The 22,109-nt window shown below is 38.7% G+C and overlaps 1 protein-coding gene across 5 annotated transcripts in view; it reads right to left on the bottom strand.

Moving 5' to 3' along the window:
- Positions 1–22,109, bottom strand: part of BICRAL (BRD4 interacting chromatin remodeling complex associated protein like) — a 44,606-nt gene that overhangs the window by 5,118 nt on the left and 17,379 nt on the right. For all 5 annotated transcript variants that reach the window (XM_031059939.1, XM_031059925.1, XM_014308639.2 and 2 more), the window contains 9 exons: positions 15,178–15,226; positions 12,298–12,346; positions 12,140–12,208; positions 6,406–8,109; positions 4,520–4,619; positions 3,171–3,268; positions 1,267–1,328; positions 1,012–1,157; positions 765–859 (listed from right to left, as the gene is read on the bottom strand). In XM_031059939.1, coding sequence (XP_030915799.1) covers positions 765–859; positions 1,012–1,157; positions 1,267–1,328; positions 3,171–3,268; positions 4,520–4,619; positions 6,406–8,109; positions 12,140–12,208; positions 12,298–12,346; positions 15,178–15,221 — 2,367 coding nt within the window. In that variant the 5' untranslated portion in view covers positions 15,222–15,226. The remainder of the gene's footprint in view (positions 1–764; positions 860–1,011; positions 1,158–1,266; positions 1,329–3,170; positions 3,269–4,519; positions 4,620–6,405; positions 8,110–12,139; positions 12,209–12,297; positions 12,347–15,177; positions 15,227–22,109) is intronic.

The raw sequence follows: 22,109 nt of genomic DNA, 5'->3' as shown, positions 1-22,109 counted from the left end.
GACAATGCCTTCAAGCCAGTTTAAATCATCCATCACAGAAAATGGTCACTGCACTAGGCCATAAACATAGACAACTAGTTTCAAATATGAATGCCATGTGAAATAAACCTTTCAAAATTATTAAATGGGATTTGCCATACAACATACCAGATGCTAAAACAACAAATCTCAACCTCCATCCTCTCTTTGCATCTGCAAATACTTGCAAGTATTTAATGGCTAGGATCTATTACAATGCAACTGCTAGTTGTAGAACCATATTAATTCTAACAGTTATATTACGTATTCCTGTCTCTAAATATCTAAATGCCTATTACACTCCAATTCAAAGCTTTTCCAGCTTTGAATTTGAAAACTAGCATATCTGAGGTCACAATGGCATTTCCCAATCCTTGTAAAACACATTCTTTAACTTTGTCCGTTTTATTTTACCTCATACCTGGGATTGTGAAAACACTTAAATCAGAAGCACTTCTGATGAAGTTCCACCTAGCTTTTAAGGACAATGATTTCCTAAATTGTAATATGATTTGGCTCTAATTATAATATGGCTGGAGGCCTCTGAATAGACAACATCAACACTATTTCAGGCTACATCAGCCACAGAAATACACAGAAATCACCCTCCTGACTATCACAGCCTGTTCAGTGTCAGAGCAAAGCAGAAGCAGAGAACAGAAGTTCATGCACCTGTTCTGTAGGTTTTGTTTCAACAAATTTAATCCCACCCCTTAAACAAAGTGTACCTGGGTTCTACACCTTACCATTGCATCTTCTATAAGCAAACATCTGTATTTGTTCAGCATAGCCTGTGTCCTCTTCAGAAGTTGTGTAGCTACAGATTCAAATTCACTGTCCACTAGAAAGACAAAGTACACTTTCAAACACTGTTCTTCAATAACCTGCACAAATTTTAAAATGATCCTTTTCTTATTGCTCTAATTTACATAAAGAATTCTCTCAATACAAACTGATTACAAACTTACTGCCAAATTTGAAAAAGAAGATTACCTTTTCTTAAATCTTCTTCTGTTGGCAGTGATCCCTGGCACACATGGTAAGAAAGGAGTCTCTGAACTGCATCATTTAATGATCTGAACCGACTTTTATCTGGTGTCACAGCATGTACCTGATCCTTCTGTAATTGCTGCAGAATACTACAAAAAAATTAATGGTAAATACTTAATGTACTGTACAGAGTTTTTACACTGACAAAAGTAAAAATTAAGGTTTCTGAAACAAAATTAAAATGAAATAATGACTTACAAAGCTCCTTTAGTTAACTGCTTAGCAGCAGGCCTTTTCTGTCCAACTAAATGACCATCAACCTAAGTTCAAAATAAAAGACAAATTACAATATAGCCCCTCATTTGCAAAGCCTAAGTTTCAGGAGTTGTTTCTGTCAATGAGGTACATCACCAACACTAACTGTAACTATCACATAAGTATAAACACTTTCAACTATCTCCTGTTTTCACAGGGCACTGTGTATCCACAAAACAGGGAAGTGACATAAACCAAAGGTCTGAAAAGTTGTTTGCACACAAATTCCACTGTTGCTCATTATACATATTTCACTAAGAAAGAGAAGATCAAAGTTAGCAGGTGCAAAGAAGGAGCGGTACAACTAAAGACTTTTACAAATAAATCTGCTCATACAAACCCTCCCTGCATTTCTCAGAAGACCTCATCTTGCCTGACATTGATGGATTAGAGTATCTATGAGGAAAGCAGGCTAAGGTTGTGCACCTAAATTCTCAAAAGCCACAGTGGATGGGGGGCATTGTAAAAGTCATTTTAGGAATTCTATTTCAGTGTCAATGCTACAGATATGCCCATCAGGTAGAGATCCGAGTCATTTTCTCCTTTGCTTAGACATTTAATGAAATCAAGATTTTCCTGGGAACACTCTCCTAGGACCTGAGGCTCTCTGAAGGGGTAAAGATTCATGGCAGGCACACTGGAAGAGTATTTGCCTCAAAAAGCCTCCAACTTCAGATCACAAAAAGCAGTCACCACCAAGCAGAATGAACATCTGACCAACTATTACACAACCAGGCTGACCTCCTAACTGAGCACTACTGTACCTTCTGCTCTACCTGTACATCAGTAAGACACAGAAAAACATCTCTGTCCTACTTCATTGACAAATACATTTACAAACAAAAATTTTAAGTCAGATGCTCTTCAAAAAAACACTCATCCTGGACAGTGTTTTTGTACATACTTGCATTATGTGGGAGAACTTTTGATGGTAAAAGAAGACTGCAGCAAAGAATAAAACAGACAAAGACCAGTGGAACTGTTCTGCTGCTTCTCACAAACCACTGTCTCCCAGTCAGCTAGAGAACAGTTTGTAAGAAATAATGAGAAGAGTAGGTTGAACTATTGGCCAACTCAATGAAGAATTGCTATGTCATACAAAATTATCTTCAGGGAACAGTACAGTCAGACTCCACTTAATGAACTGAATCTCAAAGCAGCATTCAGTGTATCAATTTGCAAAATAATCAACATTTATTATGTCAAGGTAGAATTTGTCAAGTTTGAGGGAGCTCATATACTCTACAAAAAAACCTACAATGATTCCTTATTGGTTTACTCATTACCTCTCCTCACCCCAGTGGAGAAGAGAATTAGGAAAAAAGTAAACCTCATGGGTTGAAAAGAACAGTTTATAAACAGAAATAAAATAAAACAATATAGTAATGATAGTTATTATAAAGTTGTAATGAAGAAGAGAAAGAGGGGGAATTAAACCCAGGAGAAATAAGTGATGCCCAAAGCAATTGCTCAGCACCCTCTGAACAATGCCCACCCCATTCCTGAGCAGTGATCAGTGCCTCACAGGCAATTAATTCCTACATTTCCACCCAGAACACCATGGGATGTTTCACTGAATGGGATACTCCTCTGGTAGTTTGGGCCAGCTGTCCTGTGTGTGTCAGGACACAGCTGTCCTGTGTGCCCTGGCACAGCATGGGGCACTGGAAAGGCTGGGACTTGCAGAGTAAGCACTGCCCAGTAACGAAAACACTGGTGTGTTATCAACGTTATCCACAGCCCAAATCCAAAACACAGCACTGTACCACCTACTAAGAAGAAAATTAGCTCTATCCCAGAAAAAAACAGGATAGACAGGAAAACACATAAATAGAGGTGTTCTCTACCTGTATACTCTGCTGAACTGATGATGATCCTATCACTTTTTCTTGTGGCTGTGCTGTTCCTAGAGATTGTTGTATGATTTTTCCTCCAGAGTCCTGTCCTATAAAAAAAGTTTAGAAGATTCTTGTCATCCTAAGCAAGAGGGGAATAATTTTGTATCCCTATCCTGGTAATTTCACTTGAGTTTTTAGGAAAGCTACATCTTATGCTTAAAAGCATTAGTGCAACTATTCTGTGAAGAAACCAGCTCATAAAAATTACACAGAACTGATATTTTGCCTGAAAACAATAAAAATCCTCAGATATAAATCACATCACACCATAGCACTGCAACATAAGAAGAAATTCAAATGCTGTAAGTTTAGTGTCCCAACAATTTGCCTAAAATCATACAGTAAATTCTATCAAACTTTTCAATACCAATCCTCCCTTAAGTGAATTACCCAATTTTTTCTAGAGCTCCTGGAAGCACTCTTCCAGGACAGCAAGCATATTTCTTCCCCTAGATTTTTTTAGATAGGCAGACTTCCTCCTATTGCCTTGCTTCATAATCCAAACAGCATCTTATCAGTCATGCTACCTTACAACCTAAACAAGTAAGAATATATTAGGGGTTTTTTTTCCCCCTAAGACACCCAGCATACAGTGCAGATTGTATAGTATTGCCTGGACAGCTTATACATAACAGCACACAGGGGGAAAAAAAAGCAAGGCAGAGTATAGGACTTATTCAAAAGGTTACTTATGTACAAAGAGAACAGGAAGGTTACTGCATTTTTCTGCTTGCCTTGAATGTACTGGTTTTGTTCTTTCAGTAGCGCTGTGCTGCTTGAAAAGCTGCTGTTTTGCCATGAACAATGCATGAACTATTCTAACTGAAAGGGACTCTTTCAAGAACAAAGTGAGTGATGACAGCCTGCACGTAACCTTGTAATACCTATTTCTCTTCCCTCTGTAACTGAAGCAGCCACCACATTCAACATTCTAGAACGTTCATGGAATTTTAGCAGATGTCAGTATTTTTAAAATTAAGTATTTCTATTTTCCTAAGCTGAAAAAAAAGAAAAATGAAAGAAGGTATAATTTTGGATTTTATAGAGGAGAAAAATAATTGCTAATTGCGAAGATTCAGCTTTTCTTTCTAGAAAATGAAGTGCCACGGTTGAGAAAAATGAAAGCACACATTCAATACTGAAGAAATATTGCTTCAATTCTTCTAAAAATAAAATTCCAACAACCTTTAGAACCCTATGAGCATGAGGCATCTATGTAAGTCTGACACACTGAAGTAGAACGAGTCTCTGTTGCTGCAGAAAATTAAGAAAATTATGTTAAAAAGACCTTAGTTGACCTGATAGTGTGTTGCTCAGAAGATTTGTTAGCTGAGGCTGTCTCAAATTGTCCTGTGTCTTCGATGCAGAAACTGGTGATGTCTGGTTCACAGCCTTTTTCTGTGGCACATGCATAAAATAAAGAACAAATTTTTTTTAAAATCACAGTGAAATATTTACTGAAAGCTTTAAGAAAAACAAGGAAAAGGCATCTAAAATTCATCTCCATATTACTTTTTTAACTTCAAACTCATCAGTGGTGAAATTTCACACACCTCAATCCCTCCAAGTTCAAGAATTTAATAAAGTAAGTCAGAGGGGAACAGAAATTACACTAACAGCACAAATACATACCAGTTGCATTCTACAAGACCACTCATTTTCCACTACAAGTGGCCCTCAGAAAACACAGCTTCTCAGAGTTCCAAAACTGCAAGATGATCAAGTTGCTTTCCCAACAAAAAAAAACCCACGGTGGAACAAACCCTCCACTGCTTAGCAACGGGATGATACATGGTTTAGTATAAAGTACAATGTTTAAAATGCAAGTACAAACAAACTACAAAGATTCTGGCAAATAATGCCATTTGTTCTAAGTTGCCATTTACAACTCTGAAATTCCAGCACAAGAACAAAATGATCTTTTACAGCAATAAGAAATAATCTGCTTTTATAACTGCTGAAACTCACTGACCCAGCACATGACCTGCAAATAGAAGATGTAGACACATGAAGAGAAAGTTAGACAGGTCTCAAATTACTCATCTGCAAACAAAATGTTACAACCTACACCAGAAGTCTTGGCAAAGATTACAAATGTGTTTCTACAGCATGTTCATACCAATTTTTTAAATGCACATCATTTTCTAAGACATTATTATTTCACTGCAGATTTTGGGTTTGGTTAAAAAAAATCCATTAGGCCTTTGGAAAAAGAAAGATCTAAGTAAAAGAAATAAAGGAGAAAAGAGAAAGATCTAATTAGTGCAAATGCATTCTGAGAGACTGACCAGTATTTCAAAATGACCAATAAAAAAAGTTTAAAAAATGACAAATTTAATAGCTTGTTGTTAATTGTGTGAAAAGTCACTGAGTTAAAATTAGCAATTCACTCTATAACTTTATGAATTTTTTTCTTTTAAACTTTTGACTGCTTACAAGTTTGCTTATGAAAACAGAAAAAGTTGAGTTGAATATATACTGCAAGTGTATCTACTGGACAAAATAAACAACATCAAACCTTAAAAGTGAAGTCCAAATTATTTTTTTAAGTACTACCTTGACTTCTTAGAGGATTATTTTCAATGTTATGCTTTTACAAACTGCTTTAAAAGTTATTTCTTTTTAAGGATTCTAAGAAGCATTTCTTGTCTTTGCATCAAATATGAAAGCTTCGAACTTCTCCAGAAACACATAACAAAAGCACCAATATGATAAATAACAAAAGAAAGCCCAAGAAGCCTTTTCATCTCTAATTTCATTAAGTCAAACCTTGAAAATGCATAGGTAAATTTTAGTGAGGTCAAAAGACTTTTTAAGTGCTAAGAATGAACCTGAGCCTCCACATCTAGCCTATGGTAAGGTTTACAGGAGAGCTTGCAATTGTATAAACTTACAATGCCCATTCCTTTAAACAGGAGCAGACATAAATCAATGCTAAGCACTTCTGAAAATAATACTATAAATCACCAACAAAATCTTTGGGATTAATCAAAGTGGCAGAGTTGTTCACTGAGTGACAGATTCAGAAAATACCATGTGAAATGACAACTCTGGGTTACAGTAATTTTTAGCCGTTCCACATTTGTAACAATACAAACCAGCAAAATTAACATTCTGCATATTAGCCAATTGTAGCACAGCTCAGAAGCCTTTCTTTGGCTACATTCTCAAGCAGCTTTCATACCTGACCAAAGGCAAACTGTTGTTGTGTTACTCCCACAGACGTGTGACTAAAGGTGCTGACAGACTTGGAGGAGGATGCTGGAAGACGATGCGATGCACTGACAGCAACTTGAGCTCTGCTCTGGCCCAGCTGATCTCCTGTGAAGTTCCCTCCCGATGCGACAGACTGAACCGATGCTCCCAGGCTGGGGTGCACTGAACCAGAAGAACTTGCAGCAGCAAATCGACTAGAAGCTGACATACTTGAGGCTGTGGACTGCCCAGGTGACATGGTGGTAAAACTCGATCTGCCTTGGGAAACGTTAGCTTGGCTGGGTGACAAATGCAACACCGTTGGCGAAGCCTGCTGCAGTGGCACTTGTCCACCAACAATTTGCGAAGTTCCATGATTTACTATAACTTGGTTTCCAGGAGCTGTGAATGTCTGGCCTGAAACAAGCTGAACAGCTGTGTTCTGATTATTCAGCATCTGTCCTGAATACGACTGGTTGGCTCTTAGCATGTTTGTAGAGTTCCTGTTGAGCATTACGTGCTCAGCAGACACTTGGCCAGGAACCAGCTGGGAAGGCTGAGTCTGAAGAAGTTGTCCATTTATGGCCTGGACATGATGAACTGAATTAGAATTAACAGACAAACTTGTAGGTATGAGAAACTGGTTTTGAGGTGCGTGAGGCTGTCCCATAGGAGAATGGATAACAATACTACCTCCAGCATTGCTAGCTGTCTGAGGTGTAACTGATTTTCTTGTATTTTGTTGTTGATTAACAATATTAACAGACATATGAGGACCAACTACTGAACTTTGAGGTGAGTTTGCAGAAGCAAATGGAATCCCTTGCTGTACATGATGTTGCTGTATTCCCAAGTTATTCACATTGTAAGCAGTCTGCTGACCCATCTGAATAGGCTTTGGTTGGATATTAATAGGAACTTTGTTAGAGTTTGGCGCCAAACCCCTTTGAATGATGATATTATGGACAGGCAATGAAGTCTGAAAATTTGTGCTGTTAAATGGAACAGTTACAGGTTGTGCTACGGGACTTGAATTTGAGTTACTGAACAGCGAGTTCCCATTTGGAGTTTGTCTATGAACCAAGAGGCCACTGCTCATGTTCGCAGGTGTTTGCTGACCATTGCCTTTCAGTATTATCTGAGATCCATCGAGGTTATTGATGGTCATCATGGAAGGTTGATTACTAAATGAACCAATCAGCTGTATCTGCCCAGAACCACTAATCTGGCTGCTATTAGACAAATGCTGGCCGGGAACACTAATTCCGACGTGTTGCATAAAGCCATGTTGCACACCAACTGTATTGCTTGCAAAAGATGCTCCAACAGGTTGCTGTACCACTTGAGTAACTCCTATAGGTTGCAACGTCTGACCTGAGTAATTAGAAACATTAGAAGCCTGAGTAAAGGATGCTGATGAAGAAGGATGAAGCTGAGCTTGTGCAAACTGTTGGCTAGAACCTACACTGGCATCCAAATATGCCTCTTCCGCCAAAGTCTGTTCAGTAATATTGGCCTCCTGCAAGGACTTCTGAAGAATATCAAAAGGCTGATCCTCAGTAAGATCAGGTAAAGGAGAAGACACAAGTTCATCTTCAAGAAACTGAAGGCTACTGGACAGCTGCAGTCCATCACTAGGCCCCTCTCCAAGCTGACCACTTACACCTTTTACAGACGACTTAGGATCAGTGTTCTGAAATGCAAAACAAGAAGTAAATCACTTTCAGAAACTCCAGTATCTGCTTTGTTTCCTCATTAGTTATTTTTCCATGCAAGCAAACTTTCTACACAAAATTATACTCTTCCCATAGCATGTGCAGGGTGATGTTGACCCCATACAGTGAGCCAGCACAAACAGGTCATGGATAGCCCACTCACACCCTCTGACTGCTGGAGAGGCTTCTCTCCTTTCCCTTCTCAAATCTCTCAATACACAGCACTTAGCTCTACAGCTGCACTGTTTCAAGAGGATATGAAACACTCTCTAAGTGCCATTTTCCATTCCTCAAGCTGAGCACTCTACTGACAAAAGGATAAAAGAAACGAGGAGGAAAAACACCTCCACTCTAATTCAGTTTGGGGCAAGGCTTCAGTCGCAGGAGTAGAAAAGAAAAGGCAGAAGAAATCATTTCTTCCACTGACTTCTATCAAATAAGATTTGCCTCCAAAATCCTACCAGCATTTCTATAATCACTTAGTGTAAACTAGTGACCATTTCATAAAGTTAAGGCATTATGGTAACTCCTTGTTTAAAAAAATTTTAGAAACAAGGGAGTAAAAGAAAAAGTGTTACAGACTGTAGTTTATGCTTATTAAAAGATTACTGGGAACTATAAACATTGGAACTACCACAAATATTAAGCGGCACCTTTAAAGAAAAAATCCGTCAAATCCACATCCATTAACACCGTGATAAGGAAAATCAAAACCTATTTACTCTGGCCTACTGTCAAGATTTTCCTAAAACAAAGTTCTGTCCAGAAACTCTAGATAACACAAGCATCATGTTTCTGAAGATAGAATGACAAATGTAGATGCATAATAATACTCATGATAGTTTTAAGTTAGGCAAAGTACAACTTTCTAAATTGCATGATCACATCTCAGCTATTCAGAGGCAACAACCAGTTTCTTTTTAGGTCAGGATAAATGGAAACTGTGGGTGTGCAATTATCAGTCACACTCATACTCTGAGCCTTTACTCCTTGAAGGTCATAGACGCTTGTTTTCACCTCATGTAAACAGTGTGAAGATGCTGCAAGCCATAATTATCACATGCAATGATGTCCCCACCCTAACTTCAGTTCCCCAAGCATATTTATTCAGAATTTTACCCCAATCTGTTTCTGAAAAAAACCTGCATTTTCTGAAACTTCAGTCATGTTTGAAAATATTAAAAGATTTCTCTTAAGATTAAATAAAATATTTTCAAGTTACAACTATTAAACTACAGCAAGCTTTTAACATTTATGTTAATAGAGGAATTAAACCACTGTTTAAATGTCTCAGTGTCTGAACCTCAGGAACACCTAAAGCAACAAATCAGGCTCTCAACTGTACCTAGCTACCACTGGGCAAAGTAAAAAGGAATCACTAATTAGGCCACAATTAGGACTCACTGTCAGGCTCAGGGGGATTCCCTATTGCATCTCTCAGTTGTCCCCAAGTAAATGACCAAACTGAAATCTTTTACAACTGTGTAACCTGAACAGTTCCAGTAATGCTATTCCAGTTAGTACAAACAATACAACTATTACTACTACCAATAATAACACTAATATATAACATTACATGCAATCAAGATTAATAGCTTAAAACTCTCCCACTGGAAAAGAGAATCCCAAGTTTCATTCCCTGCTCCCGGGACTACTTAACATTAAAAAATAACTTCATATGTAGAAACTGTAACCTTCCAAGTTAACATCTGAATCATTACTGTCCAGATTCAAAAGAGCCATGCAGAATGCCATGCTAATTTCAATAAGAAACCAAAGCATCTGCAGCTTCATGAATCTGCTTCCCAACAAGAAGAGTCTTATTCTCACTGGCTCCATGAATATTCTGCTCTTATGCTGTCCTACTATACAGGAGAATGGAAGCAGCCACCCAGTACAAGCCAGGTAACAGGGCAACGGCTGGGGAAGCCTCTCATGACAATTGCCACAAGAAACCAACCAGGAATCAGCAGAGGTGTACAGACTCAACTCAGGGACGATTGGGATGGAGCAAGGGGGGCAGTTTAAGGGAGTGGGAAGAGTGCTTTTTATTCCTTCAGTCAGTAGGAACTTCATCTTGCTTGTGTTAGGTGTTGGCTGAGCATGCTTACCAGCCGAGGCACTGAACCCTCAACACTGAATTTGTAAACTCTGCCACTGAAAGGCTGAGACAGGCAGCAAGACAGTCAATCCAACTTCGTGGTGGCAATTCTGAATATATACAAAGACAGAACTTTCAGTATCTGCAAAACTTTAATGGCAAAAGCCTCAGAAGCGTTTAACTTTTCAGGTATCCCATTTTATAAGCAGGGACTATGAAATCATCTGTTTATGGTAACACTTGTTCCTTCCCAAAGAACTGTAAGAATCTGTATTTGTAATCAAGTCATTCTTCACCTACGTCAGCACAGGGCTCTCACAGGAGGGAGGAGGGAAGAGAAGATGGCATTGGTGGTCCTTGTGAGACATAAAAGGACGAGGACAGAGCATGCTGAGAATTAAACTGTAGTATGCCATCCAAAGAACATGTACTAGGAATCCCTGCTCCTCTGATCACCTGCCTTCTGGATTACTTACCCCAAATTTCACACACCAGAAAGCTCTTAGCTTCCACCAAGTATTTTATTTCTTCCAACTGCTAATCCCACCTTGTCCAGAATCTCCCACTGCCCCTCAAAATTACTCAAGGAAACTCACTTTCTGAAAATACACCTGAAACACCTGACTCCTGCCTACCTAGTCATGCTCATCAGAATGATGCCTACAAAGAACAACTAGGAAGTCTAGGCTATGACAAATGCATGTCGTATGTCACCCTTTTTTCCCCAAACCTGTTTTTTTCTTAGGGTAAGTCCTCAAACCCCACGTCTGCCAGTGCTGCATACAGACAGTCTGCTAATGGCCACAGCCTGGTACCAAGTCAAAGCCACTGTTCCCCATCAGCTGAAAACTGGGCATGCCCTGTTACTCTTGGTACCCTACTCCCTCACCATTATCTCAACCAGCTTGTCTTACACTACTGTGCCTACAGGGAAGTCATCAGTTCTCCACACACAGATTAATAGTTTTCAGAATTTCTGCATGCCAATTATTTAAGTCTGCAAGTGCATCCATGTATCTGTTATGAAAATGAGGCAAACAGATAAGGTAACAGTACAACAGAAAGAGGAATTACCAAGAAAATCCTATTCTATGTATTCAAATAACTTATAATTGTGGGATTAACAATTCAGTTGTTTTAAAAAACACACAAAAGAAACCAAAGAAATGTAGATCTGAAGGCATCTCTTAAGTCATCCAGTCCAATGTTTGATTCAAAGCATGACTACCACCTACACTAGAGCCTTGAATTTAACACCGAGGATTGGGATTCCACAACCTCATTGTGTGAAACGTGGTCCAGGGCTGCAAAACACTCCTGGCAAGAAGGAACACTGAAGACTTCTGGCAACACCTAATGAATTTAAAGCAACTTCCCTAACACTGAAGTTACAGGAAGGATGCATCCAAAATTACCTCCCGAGTCTAAAAAAAAAAAAAAAAAAATACAAAAAGCAAAAAAACAAAAACCAACTCATTCATTAATTAAAAAAAATCCTGTCAGCTCAGAATCTGCATAAACTAAGAAACAAAAGGGATTCTAACATACACAGAGAGCATATGAATGACCAACCTTCAAGGTCTATCTTTGAGCACTACTACTCCTACAGTCACTAAAGCCACAAATGCATTTTACTGAAGAATTACACTAGAGAGCATTTTCACTGCTCAGCAAGCTGCTTTACATATTTACAAAACATATCCCAACAGCGCAGTATTTTTCAATTAATTCCCCACTGAAATACTTAAAATACTAACAGCACAAGATAGGTTCTATGTTAGTATTCAGAGCTTTCACATGAAAAAGCTGAAACCCACATCTACTTCATTCAGTTTCATGAAGCCAAGTAAAGCCATACGGAAGTATGCAATCTCAATACTAATGTCATTTATCTCCTGACCACTTACATTGGAGTTGGCGAATATTGAATTTGAGTTGGCTACAGAGTATTCTGCATTAGTCAAGTCTTCATTGCTCTGGTAAAAGACAAAAATAATGATTAGAACTAATGAACTAATACACTCAATGAAGCTTATCTAAGTCTAATACACAGCAATGTACTTACAGATTTACTACTAGGTCCATGTAGAAAATAATTCAGCGCTTGTGGGTCCCTGAAGGGGAAAAAAAATAAAGACATTAACACTTTTTGGAAGTCCTTTTTACTGAAGAGGCTAATTTAATTAAGCCACATACTGCACTCATGTAAATCAGGTTTCTAGTAAAAACACATCTTTCGTTGAATTCAATGCAAAGCTGAAAGTCTGTGTCATCTGGGGCTCTGTGTTTCTGTATCAGCACAACTTCCAGATGCTGATCATATCTGCTGCCATTTTAACAGAGCATTTCAAGCAAACAAACTATGTTGATCACAAAAGTTTAGCTGCACTCTACTGTATTTCCCTTTATGAGGGTGATACTCATATTCTCTTGAAAGGCATGGTATTTTATGACAGCATACAGTACAAAACCTAAGGAATATACTACCACCAAATAATGTGAGAATTAAAACAGGTACCACCTCTTCTACAGCTAAACTGTAATGCCTTGTTTAGCTAGCATCTAATAGGGTATTTACAAACCTGATTCTTTGACGGGTTTTCAGTCACCTTTGACACAAGTTAATAAAAATTTATGATTGCCAGAGTAACAGTCCCCTCATGAAGAAAAAGTGGCACCTTTTCCAAGTGAAACCAACCACAGAAATAATTGACTAAATATTATGAATTTCAGTGTATTTAATTAACTTAGCACTAGCACTAAACAAAGCTCATATTAAACATGTAGTTGGATTGAATGAGTGTCAGAAATTCAAACAAATACAAATACATTAATTTAGCTGTATGTATAGACCAAGTAAAAAGAATAAAAGGCTGTGTTACATGGGATTATTATAATGCAACAATTATACAGCATTTTCCTTAGCATAAGGAATAAACTGACATGGGGTTTCTTTGATTTTTAAAACATGTTTATTGATTAACAAGTAATAATGAAACATTTTTTAGAAGCAGGAGATTGTAATGTAAAAAAGCAGTAACTAAAAATGTCTCCTCCTTGCTTGATGGTCCTAGAAAATAAAGAGGCATAAAGTCAAAGATCCTTCAAGCTCACAACTATTCTTCTAAAATGACAAACACACCTCTACTCCCTTTTTTTTTTTTCTTAAAAAAAAAAAGCCCTGTCTTCATGGGTTTACAAAAGACATGACAGTACTTGGCAGGGACTTTATTGTACTATTATGCTTACAATATTGAAGTGGCTACATGTATTTTAAAACAAACGTCATTTTCATAGTAGATTTCACAAAATTTCCAAAATTAAGGAGCATAGAACTCATGATCTCATACAGGGTTCTATTATGCTCATGAATTTTATCAGTAAAATAACCAGGCCATTTAATACTAATCGCCCTCCCTGTCTTCCAATCATGCAAAATGCAATTAAAATTAAGAACACTTCATAACCTTAAATATTGTCTTTAGTAAGGAAGGAATTTTAAATGGCACTTACCAAATCACAGATCAGATAAAAAAAAATGTTTTCCATTCTTCTAGATGCTTAAGACAATAATTGCTGCCAGCAGCAGCAAGAACATTGTAATTTTTCACACAAACACTCATCTGTATAGAGAGCACTTCATTTTCTGGACCACCTGTGATCTTGTAGCAGGATCCTCATGATTCATGCTCATGACAGAGCACTTAATTGTCCCATGATCATCTTTATGTTCACGTTCCAAGCAGGAAGTGTTTTCACACAGCCACGATCAGTAACCTCGCACAACAGTTACTCCACAGAACGTAACTGAGCCTTCACTGGTACTGCTTCTGCTACAGCATCCAGAGCAACCCTCAAACTACAGCCGCCACTCTGGGGCTGTTTTGGTCTTTCTGAAGTTACAGCTCTCACTGGATTCACTGGAAGTTTTCAGGTATGTGAGAAAGGTAAAAAGCCTAATTATTTCCTACACTTAAGACAGCAAAAAATTCTTGTATGAACTGGGAATGATCTTTTAGCAGCTGCTATGAGACTGATGTCAGCTTAATTTCTAGCACAGTTTGAACAAAGCATTGGGCATGAAAAGCTCAATTCTCTTCTTGTGTTTTACATGCATTTCTAGCATATTATCTGTTCTTGAATACTGACACAAATGACAGCCAAAGGAAGGCAACTTTTCACGTATACAATCCACACAAAACTTGTTCAAGCTTCAGCTATCCTAATTATTTTTGGAGATTGCCACATAGAATTATGTAACTCCATATAAATCTCTTATGGAAATAAGGGGAGGGGGCCACAAAAAAAATAAAAAACACCACCTCCCATGTCCATTCAAAGTCCCTGATTTTATTAAAATCAAGTATCTTAGACCAAAATGCTAGTAAATTCTTTGTTGTGAATAGGAAAAAGTACAGACAGCTATTCTTTTTTTCTAACACTTAGATGCAAATGTGTATGACTAGTAGAAATGAAATATTTAAGTATTTCGAATTAAGAAAAAAATAGTTTTATTCTTCCCTTAAAATACAAGCCTAGTACTAAAAATTTATCTAGTTTCATTACTCAAAAAAATTGACATCTTTGGGGATTTGATTAAAAAAAAGTTATTTGCTATGAAGTTTGTAGTAGCATCCCTAGTAACATGCATCAACACCAATGTGGTATTAGCACTGCCTGAGAAGAGAATCCATTCTCTGTGAACACCCATTCCTTAGCCTATCCTGACGAGAATTTCAGCAAGTGGACTGTCAGCTAGCATCCATTGGGATTAAAGGCTTTGCACTCCACACATCTCCACGTGGAAGACATGAAGCATGTCTGCTTTTTTCACTGCACGTCACCTCATCTTTAGACAATAACAAGACAGAATCACCTTCTAAAAGATGATTTTGCAAAATGATGATTCCCAACTTTTCTGCAATAATTCTTGTGGAAAACTTACCCAATAAGATCAAGGAGACAGGATTCATCATCGTCATCATCCATGACAACTAGAACAAAGGAGAAGGTGGGTATTTGACATGTATCACACAAAAGTTTGTTTTCAACAACAAAACCAATTTAGAATATCTCAGTATTTTTATTAAACAATTTAAGAAGTTGACAGTTATCTACTATTGACAAAGTTTTTAAGTAGACCTGCACCTTCTACAGATGTCTGCTGATTTATCTCAAAATCAAATTCAGTCACATGCAAAGATTTACAAAATCCCATGCAATGTTTTACCATCCAGGGGGTTTTTAGAATTTGAAATCAGAGAAAGACAAATGATTAACCAAACTGATTAAAAAGAGCTTCTACAGCTTAAAGTAGTAAAAATATCAACACTGAATGCAATCTAAGACTCCAATTAAAATGCTTCTATAGGAATTTATTCCCAGCTAATCCCAGAGAGGGAATAACTAAACACTACAGAGCCTACAAAGACTGCTATGAATTAGTGGCTATAGCCACTAATTTGAGCAGACAAAAAGGTAAATAAACTTAGGTCAATGTCACAAGGATGCTGCTACAGCCTAGAATCAAAACTACAGCCAAAACATGACTGAGCATTAAAATGTTAGTTTTCTCACAGACCTTTCTCTTAGCGATAGCTACAGAGTTCTGACAGCCCCTTTAACAATGGGTAGGGAGGGAATTTATGCGCACTGCCCAACCTGAGGGCAACTATCAAATGCAGAGCACTTTAAGCCTCACAGTGTCACAACCACCAACTCCTCGCACACTGCCTACTCCATCAGGGACTGCTGCACCAAAAGTCTCACACTCACTCACCCCTCCAACTGCTGCTCCTTCAAAGCTTCTGTTTGCATATTCTGGGCTCTCCTATTCATCTCAGAATATCATCCCCTTGTCCATAACTGTGAGGATCCCATCTAATCCACCAGTTCAATTATCAACTGATGTTAGTGTTTCCAAAACTTCTTGGTACCCTGGCTTCCTTTAAGTTATCCAATCTCATCTTTACCATACTTTCTACTCGCATCAAGTTGATCATTGCATTCTTCTTCTTGCTTGTTTCTTTCTCAACTTCCCTTAAAAATGGTGCTGTCATATTTATCACTCAAATGTTATAGCACAGTTTTGGCTTTAATTCATTCTGCTCTCTTACTTCTTGACAAATAGAAATTTACTGTCCTGATCAGAGATCCACATGAATCATTCCTCATCCTGATCTCCATAATGATTAAAACAGTGAAGGGACTGAAGCACCTGCTGTACAAGAGACTGAGAGCACCAGGACTGTTCTGCCTGAGGAACAGAAAACCATAGGGGAATACTTATCTTGTATATAAATACCTGGTGGGAGAGTGTTAAGAATACTGAGACAAATGTTTCTCAGTGATACCCAGGGAATGAACAAGAGGCAAAGGGCACAAATCAAAACACAATAAACTAAAAAGTCTATGCAGACAAAAGAAAAAACTTTCCTCTTTTAAAACTCTGAGGGTAGCCAAATACTGGCACATTTTTTTCAGCAAAGTCTCCATCCTTGGAGATACCCAGGACACAGCTGGACCACAGCCTTGACCTGCCTGCTCTGACCCTGAGCAGCCTGCTCTGACTGAGTCGGCTCTGAGCAGGACAGGGGATAACGTGATCTCCAGATATTCATTCCCACCTCGTCTGTCCCGTGATTCTGTAACCTCTTTCCTGAAACTTTTCTATACTGGTTCTGAAAATAGCTTATGTTGTAGACTAGCAGAGGGTACTGTGTCCTCTATACTGCAGAGCCTTATATGGATTTTGTCGGTCTCTGTGCTTTAGCTTACAGCGATGGTAAAGCAGAAATGGAGCACATGTCAGTGTGAGGATTATTCAGTACCACCTCTCAGGGAAGACAGAAAAACAAAGCGCAGTTACAGAGAACTACCTCAATGTTAACAAAAATCAGCATTCAGGAGGTGATTATGCACATTAAGAAAAGCAATTTCTCCCATGATTCAGCGATCCAGCTGCTTACTCTTGCATAGAGCCACCAGCTTGAGCACTGATACTGCAATTCAATGCTAAGCAAATGGCATGACATAGCATGATGTCATGAAATTTAAATATAAATGTGTACTACTAAGAATAAATTAATAAGCATTTAGCATTCTGCTTTAACTGTACTAATAGTACTACTTACAGAAAGCTGTTATTTCCTCTAACTGCTGAAAGCATACCCATGTCTCAAGAACAAGGTTCCAAAGTCTCCTAGCTAACCAAAAGCAAAAATTTATACAAAGTCAAAATTATCCTTGTTTTCACACTGCAAACCTACTTTTGTATATCCCAACCCATGTGTCTGTCGAAATACTGACAGCATTATCTAAACATCATAAAATGTCTTTCCTTTACATAACCAAATATTCTCCGTGATTTTATCATAATAAGGGCTCATGATTAGCTGAAGTGATACCACAGAACTTTCTTCAATTAATACTCTGGAGGTATTAAAACAATTGACACAAATTAATATAAATTTGTTAAATTCACTGAATTCTTCAAAATTTGCATAAATGATCAGAAGGAAAATAAAATGCATGTAAATACTGGTGTGAGAAAATCTTAATAGCAATACATAATCTTCACTATTACACCCACTACTGAACATACACTTGGCTTTACTAGCCAAACATGGTACATGAAAAATCTACCCAACATACTGCGAACTCCTATGAGTTTACCCCAGATAATAAAGTTTTATTGTTCCACATGATGCCATATGGTGTGGGACATCCCTTTGGTCAGTTGGGGTCTGATCTGCTGACTACTTCCCCTCCCAGCTTTTTTCACACCTCCAATCTCCTCACTGGTGGGGCGCTGTGAGAAGCTGAAAAGTCCCTGACTTGGTGCAAACACTGCTTGGCAACAACTAAAACATCAGTGTGTTATCAACTTTATTCTCATCCTAAACCCAAAACACAGCTACTAGAAAGAAAAGTAACTCTACCCCAGTCAAAACCAAGACAATATCCACCCTTTGTTCTATACCAACCTCATCATGCCCATATCCCACACTTTCCAATGCATCCCACATAATCACAACCACCTTTCCTGTCTTTTGCCATATATGCAGCCATACAGGCCCATAATCTTATGGGCCACCCCTCTAAGATGTCCATTGAGTTCATTTAGTCCAGGACTTTGAAGGAATGATATGACAGACGGAGCCCAAAGTGACAGAGATGGTAAATGCTGTTGGGATTATTACCAGCTGAAGTCTGGTTCCATCACTGCTGTGCTTGCCTGGTTCTATCATCGCTGCACTTTGCTCAGTTTCACCAGCACTCATTCTTCATTAATCTTACAGCAATACCATTGACATGGCATAAAGCAACCAGAGTAGTGATGAAATACAGTATTATACAGCAATTAATCTCCTCATTGGTTGTTCTAACCTAAAATCAAATCCCCTTGAGTACACACCAGACTTCCTCATCCCTCTGCATTACCCACTAAGTGCCCTCAGGTCCTAGAACAAATCCAATCCCATGAATGGGTCTGCCTTTGCCTGAGACAGGAACAACCCAGATTGCCTTCCACAACACAATTTTCTGTGTGCACTATAGGAACTTTATCCACTTCTACAGTATGTGAAAGTTCTGATTGGGCAAGGCCAGCCCTTTTAGCAGATCCCCTATCCCAATGTCTGTACGTCCCAGTACCCCTTACTCTCAGAGTGGCCTTGAACAGTCCTTTGTATTGCTGGATTTTCCCAGAGACTGATTCATGATAGGAAACAAGATATATCCAACTTTTTCATCTAGGAGTCCATGAGGTTGTTGTGGAAATGAGTCCTGTATGTCCTGTGGGTTCCATATGCCAAATCCACAGTCCAATAAACCTGGTAGTCAAACCTTCTAGTCCCCTTCCTTCACCCAGCTGGAGGCAGGGCCCCTCTAGTCCTGGTCACAGTATTTATTATTACAAATACAAATCAGCCCCCACACTGGCAGGGCAGTATGGGAAGCTGGAAAGGCCTTGGCTTGGTGCAAGCACTGCTTTGCAACAACTAAAATATCAGTGTGTTATTCTCATCCTAAAGCCAAAACACAGCACTGTTCCAGCCACTAGGAAGAAAACCAACTCTGCTCCAGCCAAAACCAGGACACTGCAGGTTTAAATCTTTTTAACTAATGCCTATTTTCAACAAGGACTACCAAACAATTAGTGCCCTGTTAATAATTTCAGGAGAGCAACAGAGGCAGCAGCAAACAATCAGACAGAGTACTTGCACACCCAAAAACAAACTCACCCAAAAGTCTAGTTCAAAAAGAGGAATTTGAGCAACATGTGACCTTGACATAGATGATCATCTGAAAGTGTGTCAACAAAAGCAAGGCTGTCCTGAGGAATTTTCCTAAAGCCATTCCTATGCACAAATAATAGAAAAGTTTGTCACTTTTCTTGCCAACTATCTTTTCTAGTTTTGTGTCCTCCTCACTGTTTGTTAAAATACAGTGGGCCAAAGCAATGAGTGATGTATGAAATGGGTATAAACCATATTAAGCCATGAGAATTTAAAAATAAAACCTGCTACAATGAGTGAAGTTAAAGAGTTATAAAGCCTAAACTAGTGGTCTTCAAAGAAGGATGTGTGCAAGAAAATCCAGTGGGGTGCAAGAAGAAATTATTAAAACTTCACTAGTATATGAAGCTTTAATATACACACATACACTTGTGTATGCAAATTAATACAAATATATTGGGGGTGCATGCTCAAAAATCTTACCAATAGGGGTGTGCAATCAAAAACATTTGGAGACCACTGGCCTATACTCTTAAACATTGATTCAATTCTACATTTGGATCAGCCTCCACTTCAGCCAGTGGAGTCTCTAGGTGAGGCTTGGCTGGGCCACTGGGACCCATCAATGCATCCAGGGCACAGCCAAGAGCCCACACTAGAGACAGCTGTGGAAAATACACTCTGGGAAGAGTCACACAAACTGCTGGAGCACTGTTACAATGTAGCCTAGCAAATATCTAATTATCAATACTGATCTACAGTGTCTTAAAAAAAAAAAAAAGACACAAAAAAAATCCGCTTACAAGAAGTAGGCCAAATTCAGCCCTGTTGGTGCATCCAACTAATTTAAAAGGGCAATCCTCATTAATTAGTTACAAACCAGCACAGATATTCCCTGTAGCTTATTAGCAAAGCCCCTACTATTTTATTTTGTATCTCTGCTACCACACTGGTGAATACAGTACATACAGGATAACTGTACTTGTGCAAGAAGCCCTGCCTATCCCTTCTGGGAAATAACCAGAGTGCCCTTTATCACACGTTCCTGAACGGAACATAAGAGAAGTTGAAAGTAATAAAACTGACAAGGAAATCCCAGCTATGCAAGCCAATCCTCTGGGAGACTCTTATTACTTGGCCTTAAAGCCTCTGCCTTCATTTCAACACTCTGACCTACTACAGAGCAAAGAGCAACAGAAGATGAATAGAGCAGTCCTGCCCTCCTCTCATCCACTTTTCCTGGGTCAGCTCAAGGCTTTGAAGAGTCATCTGGAACAAAAACTGATCTGATAAAATACATTGATCTGTTTCAACTTAGGATGAGCTTCTTGATTGGTTTTGGCTTGCCACAGGGCTACAGCAGCCCTAGTGCCAGCACAAGAGAGGGGATGAGGTAGGTGGATAGTTAAACACAGGGGAAGGCAGCAGTGCTTCAGTCAGCTTAAAGCACATGCGGGGCTGTAGCACACGTGAATACACAAATCACCACAGTGCAGGCAGCGGGCCAGGGGAGCGATTATTCCCTTTCTACCAGCACTCTGAGCTCCCAGCTGAAATCTGTTTGGCTTTTACACACAGACACTGCTCTTAAAAGAAATACAAAACAACGTGAAGGAGTCCAACAGAGTGCAAGTAAAATCATGTGGTCATGTGAAAGAACTGCCTTTCTTAGGCCTGGACAACAGAAGGCAAACCCAGGTGCTACCTGCAGTCTGCTAAAAGGGGGACAAAGATGAGCCAAGCAGGTGGCCTCTCATCAGCACACAGCAAGACACAAAGCAAGAGCCAAAACATGTAACACAAAAAATCCCAACCAGATGCAAGGAAAAACATTCACAAACAAGAATGTTCAAGCAAGGGGTTGGAATTATCCTCTTTGGAAATTTTCAAAACACAAATGGCCCTGACCAACCTGTTCTAACTATGAAGCTTGTTCTGCTTACAGCAGGGGGCAGGGCCAGGGCCAGGTGGTCCTTACCACCCTAAATTTTTAACCAATATGCTACACAATCCACAGTATCATGTAACACATGCAGGGCCTACAACCTGCAGTGCCATAAAAACCAGATTTGACCAAAAGCAGTCCAACTATTCACACACACTTCAGATACTATCCATATTCTAAGAGCTGCAAACACTAGATTTTAAATTTACTCAAGTCTTATTCCAGCTTGTAACAAGAGAATTACTCTTCTTTCTCAAAGTCACTTATAATTTCATACAGCCTTAACAGATCGTTTCAGATACAAAGCAATAAACCTATTTTCACTTCCTGTAAAAAGCACAAGCTAATCTAGAACAATAATTTCCAAAAAAGTGTGATATAACCAACATCAAAATATGATAAGTCATACATAAATAAATCTGTCTGCAAAACTGTTGGAAAAATCTAGTTTTGTGTAAATACATGAGATCAATTCCTGATTGGCAGCATGACTCCTGAGAGTGAACACTGACCTTTGGAAATCGATGTTTTAGAGCAAGGTAATGACTGCTGTAGCTAAACCTTTACAATGGGAGATAATCAAACTTGCACACAGTAACATCCCCAGCACCTGAAGCAATTACTGTTGGAGTTATGACATACACCCACTGATCCTCACAACTTCAGTGTGCCTTTGTACACACCCTGTCAGCA

This window comes from Geospiza fortis, unplaced genomic scaffold, assembly GCF_000277835.1.
Source record: "Geospiza fortis unplaced genomic scaffold, GeoFor_1.0 scaffold41, whole genome shotgun sequence".
NCBI classification, from domain to species: domain Eukaryota; kingdom Metazoa; phylum Chordata; class Aves; order Passeriformes; family Thraupidae; genus Geospiza; species Geospiza fortis.
The sequence above is the reverse complement of the archived record's forward strand: the minus strand, read 5'-3'. Positions and strand labels throughout refer to the sequence as shown.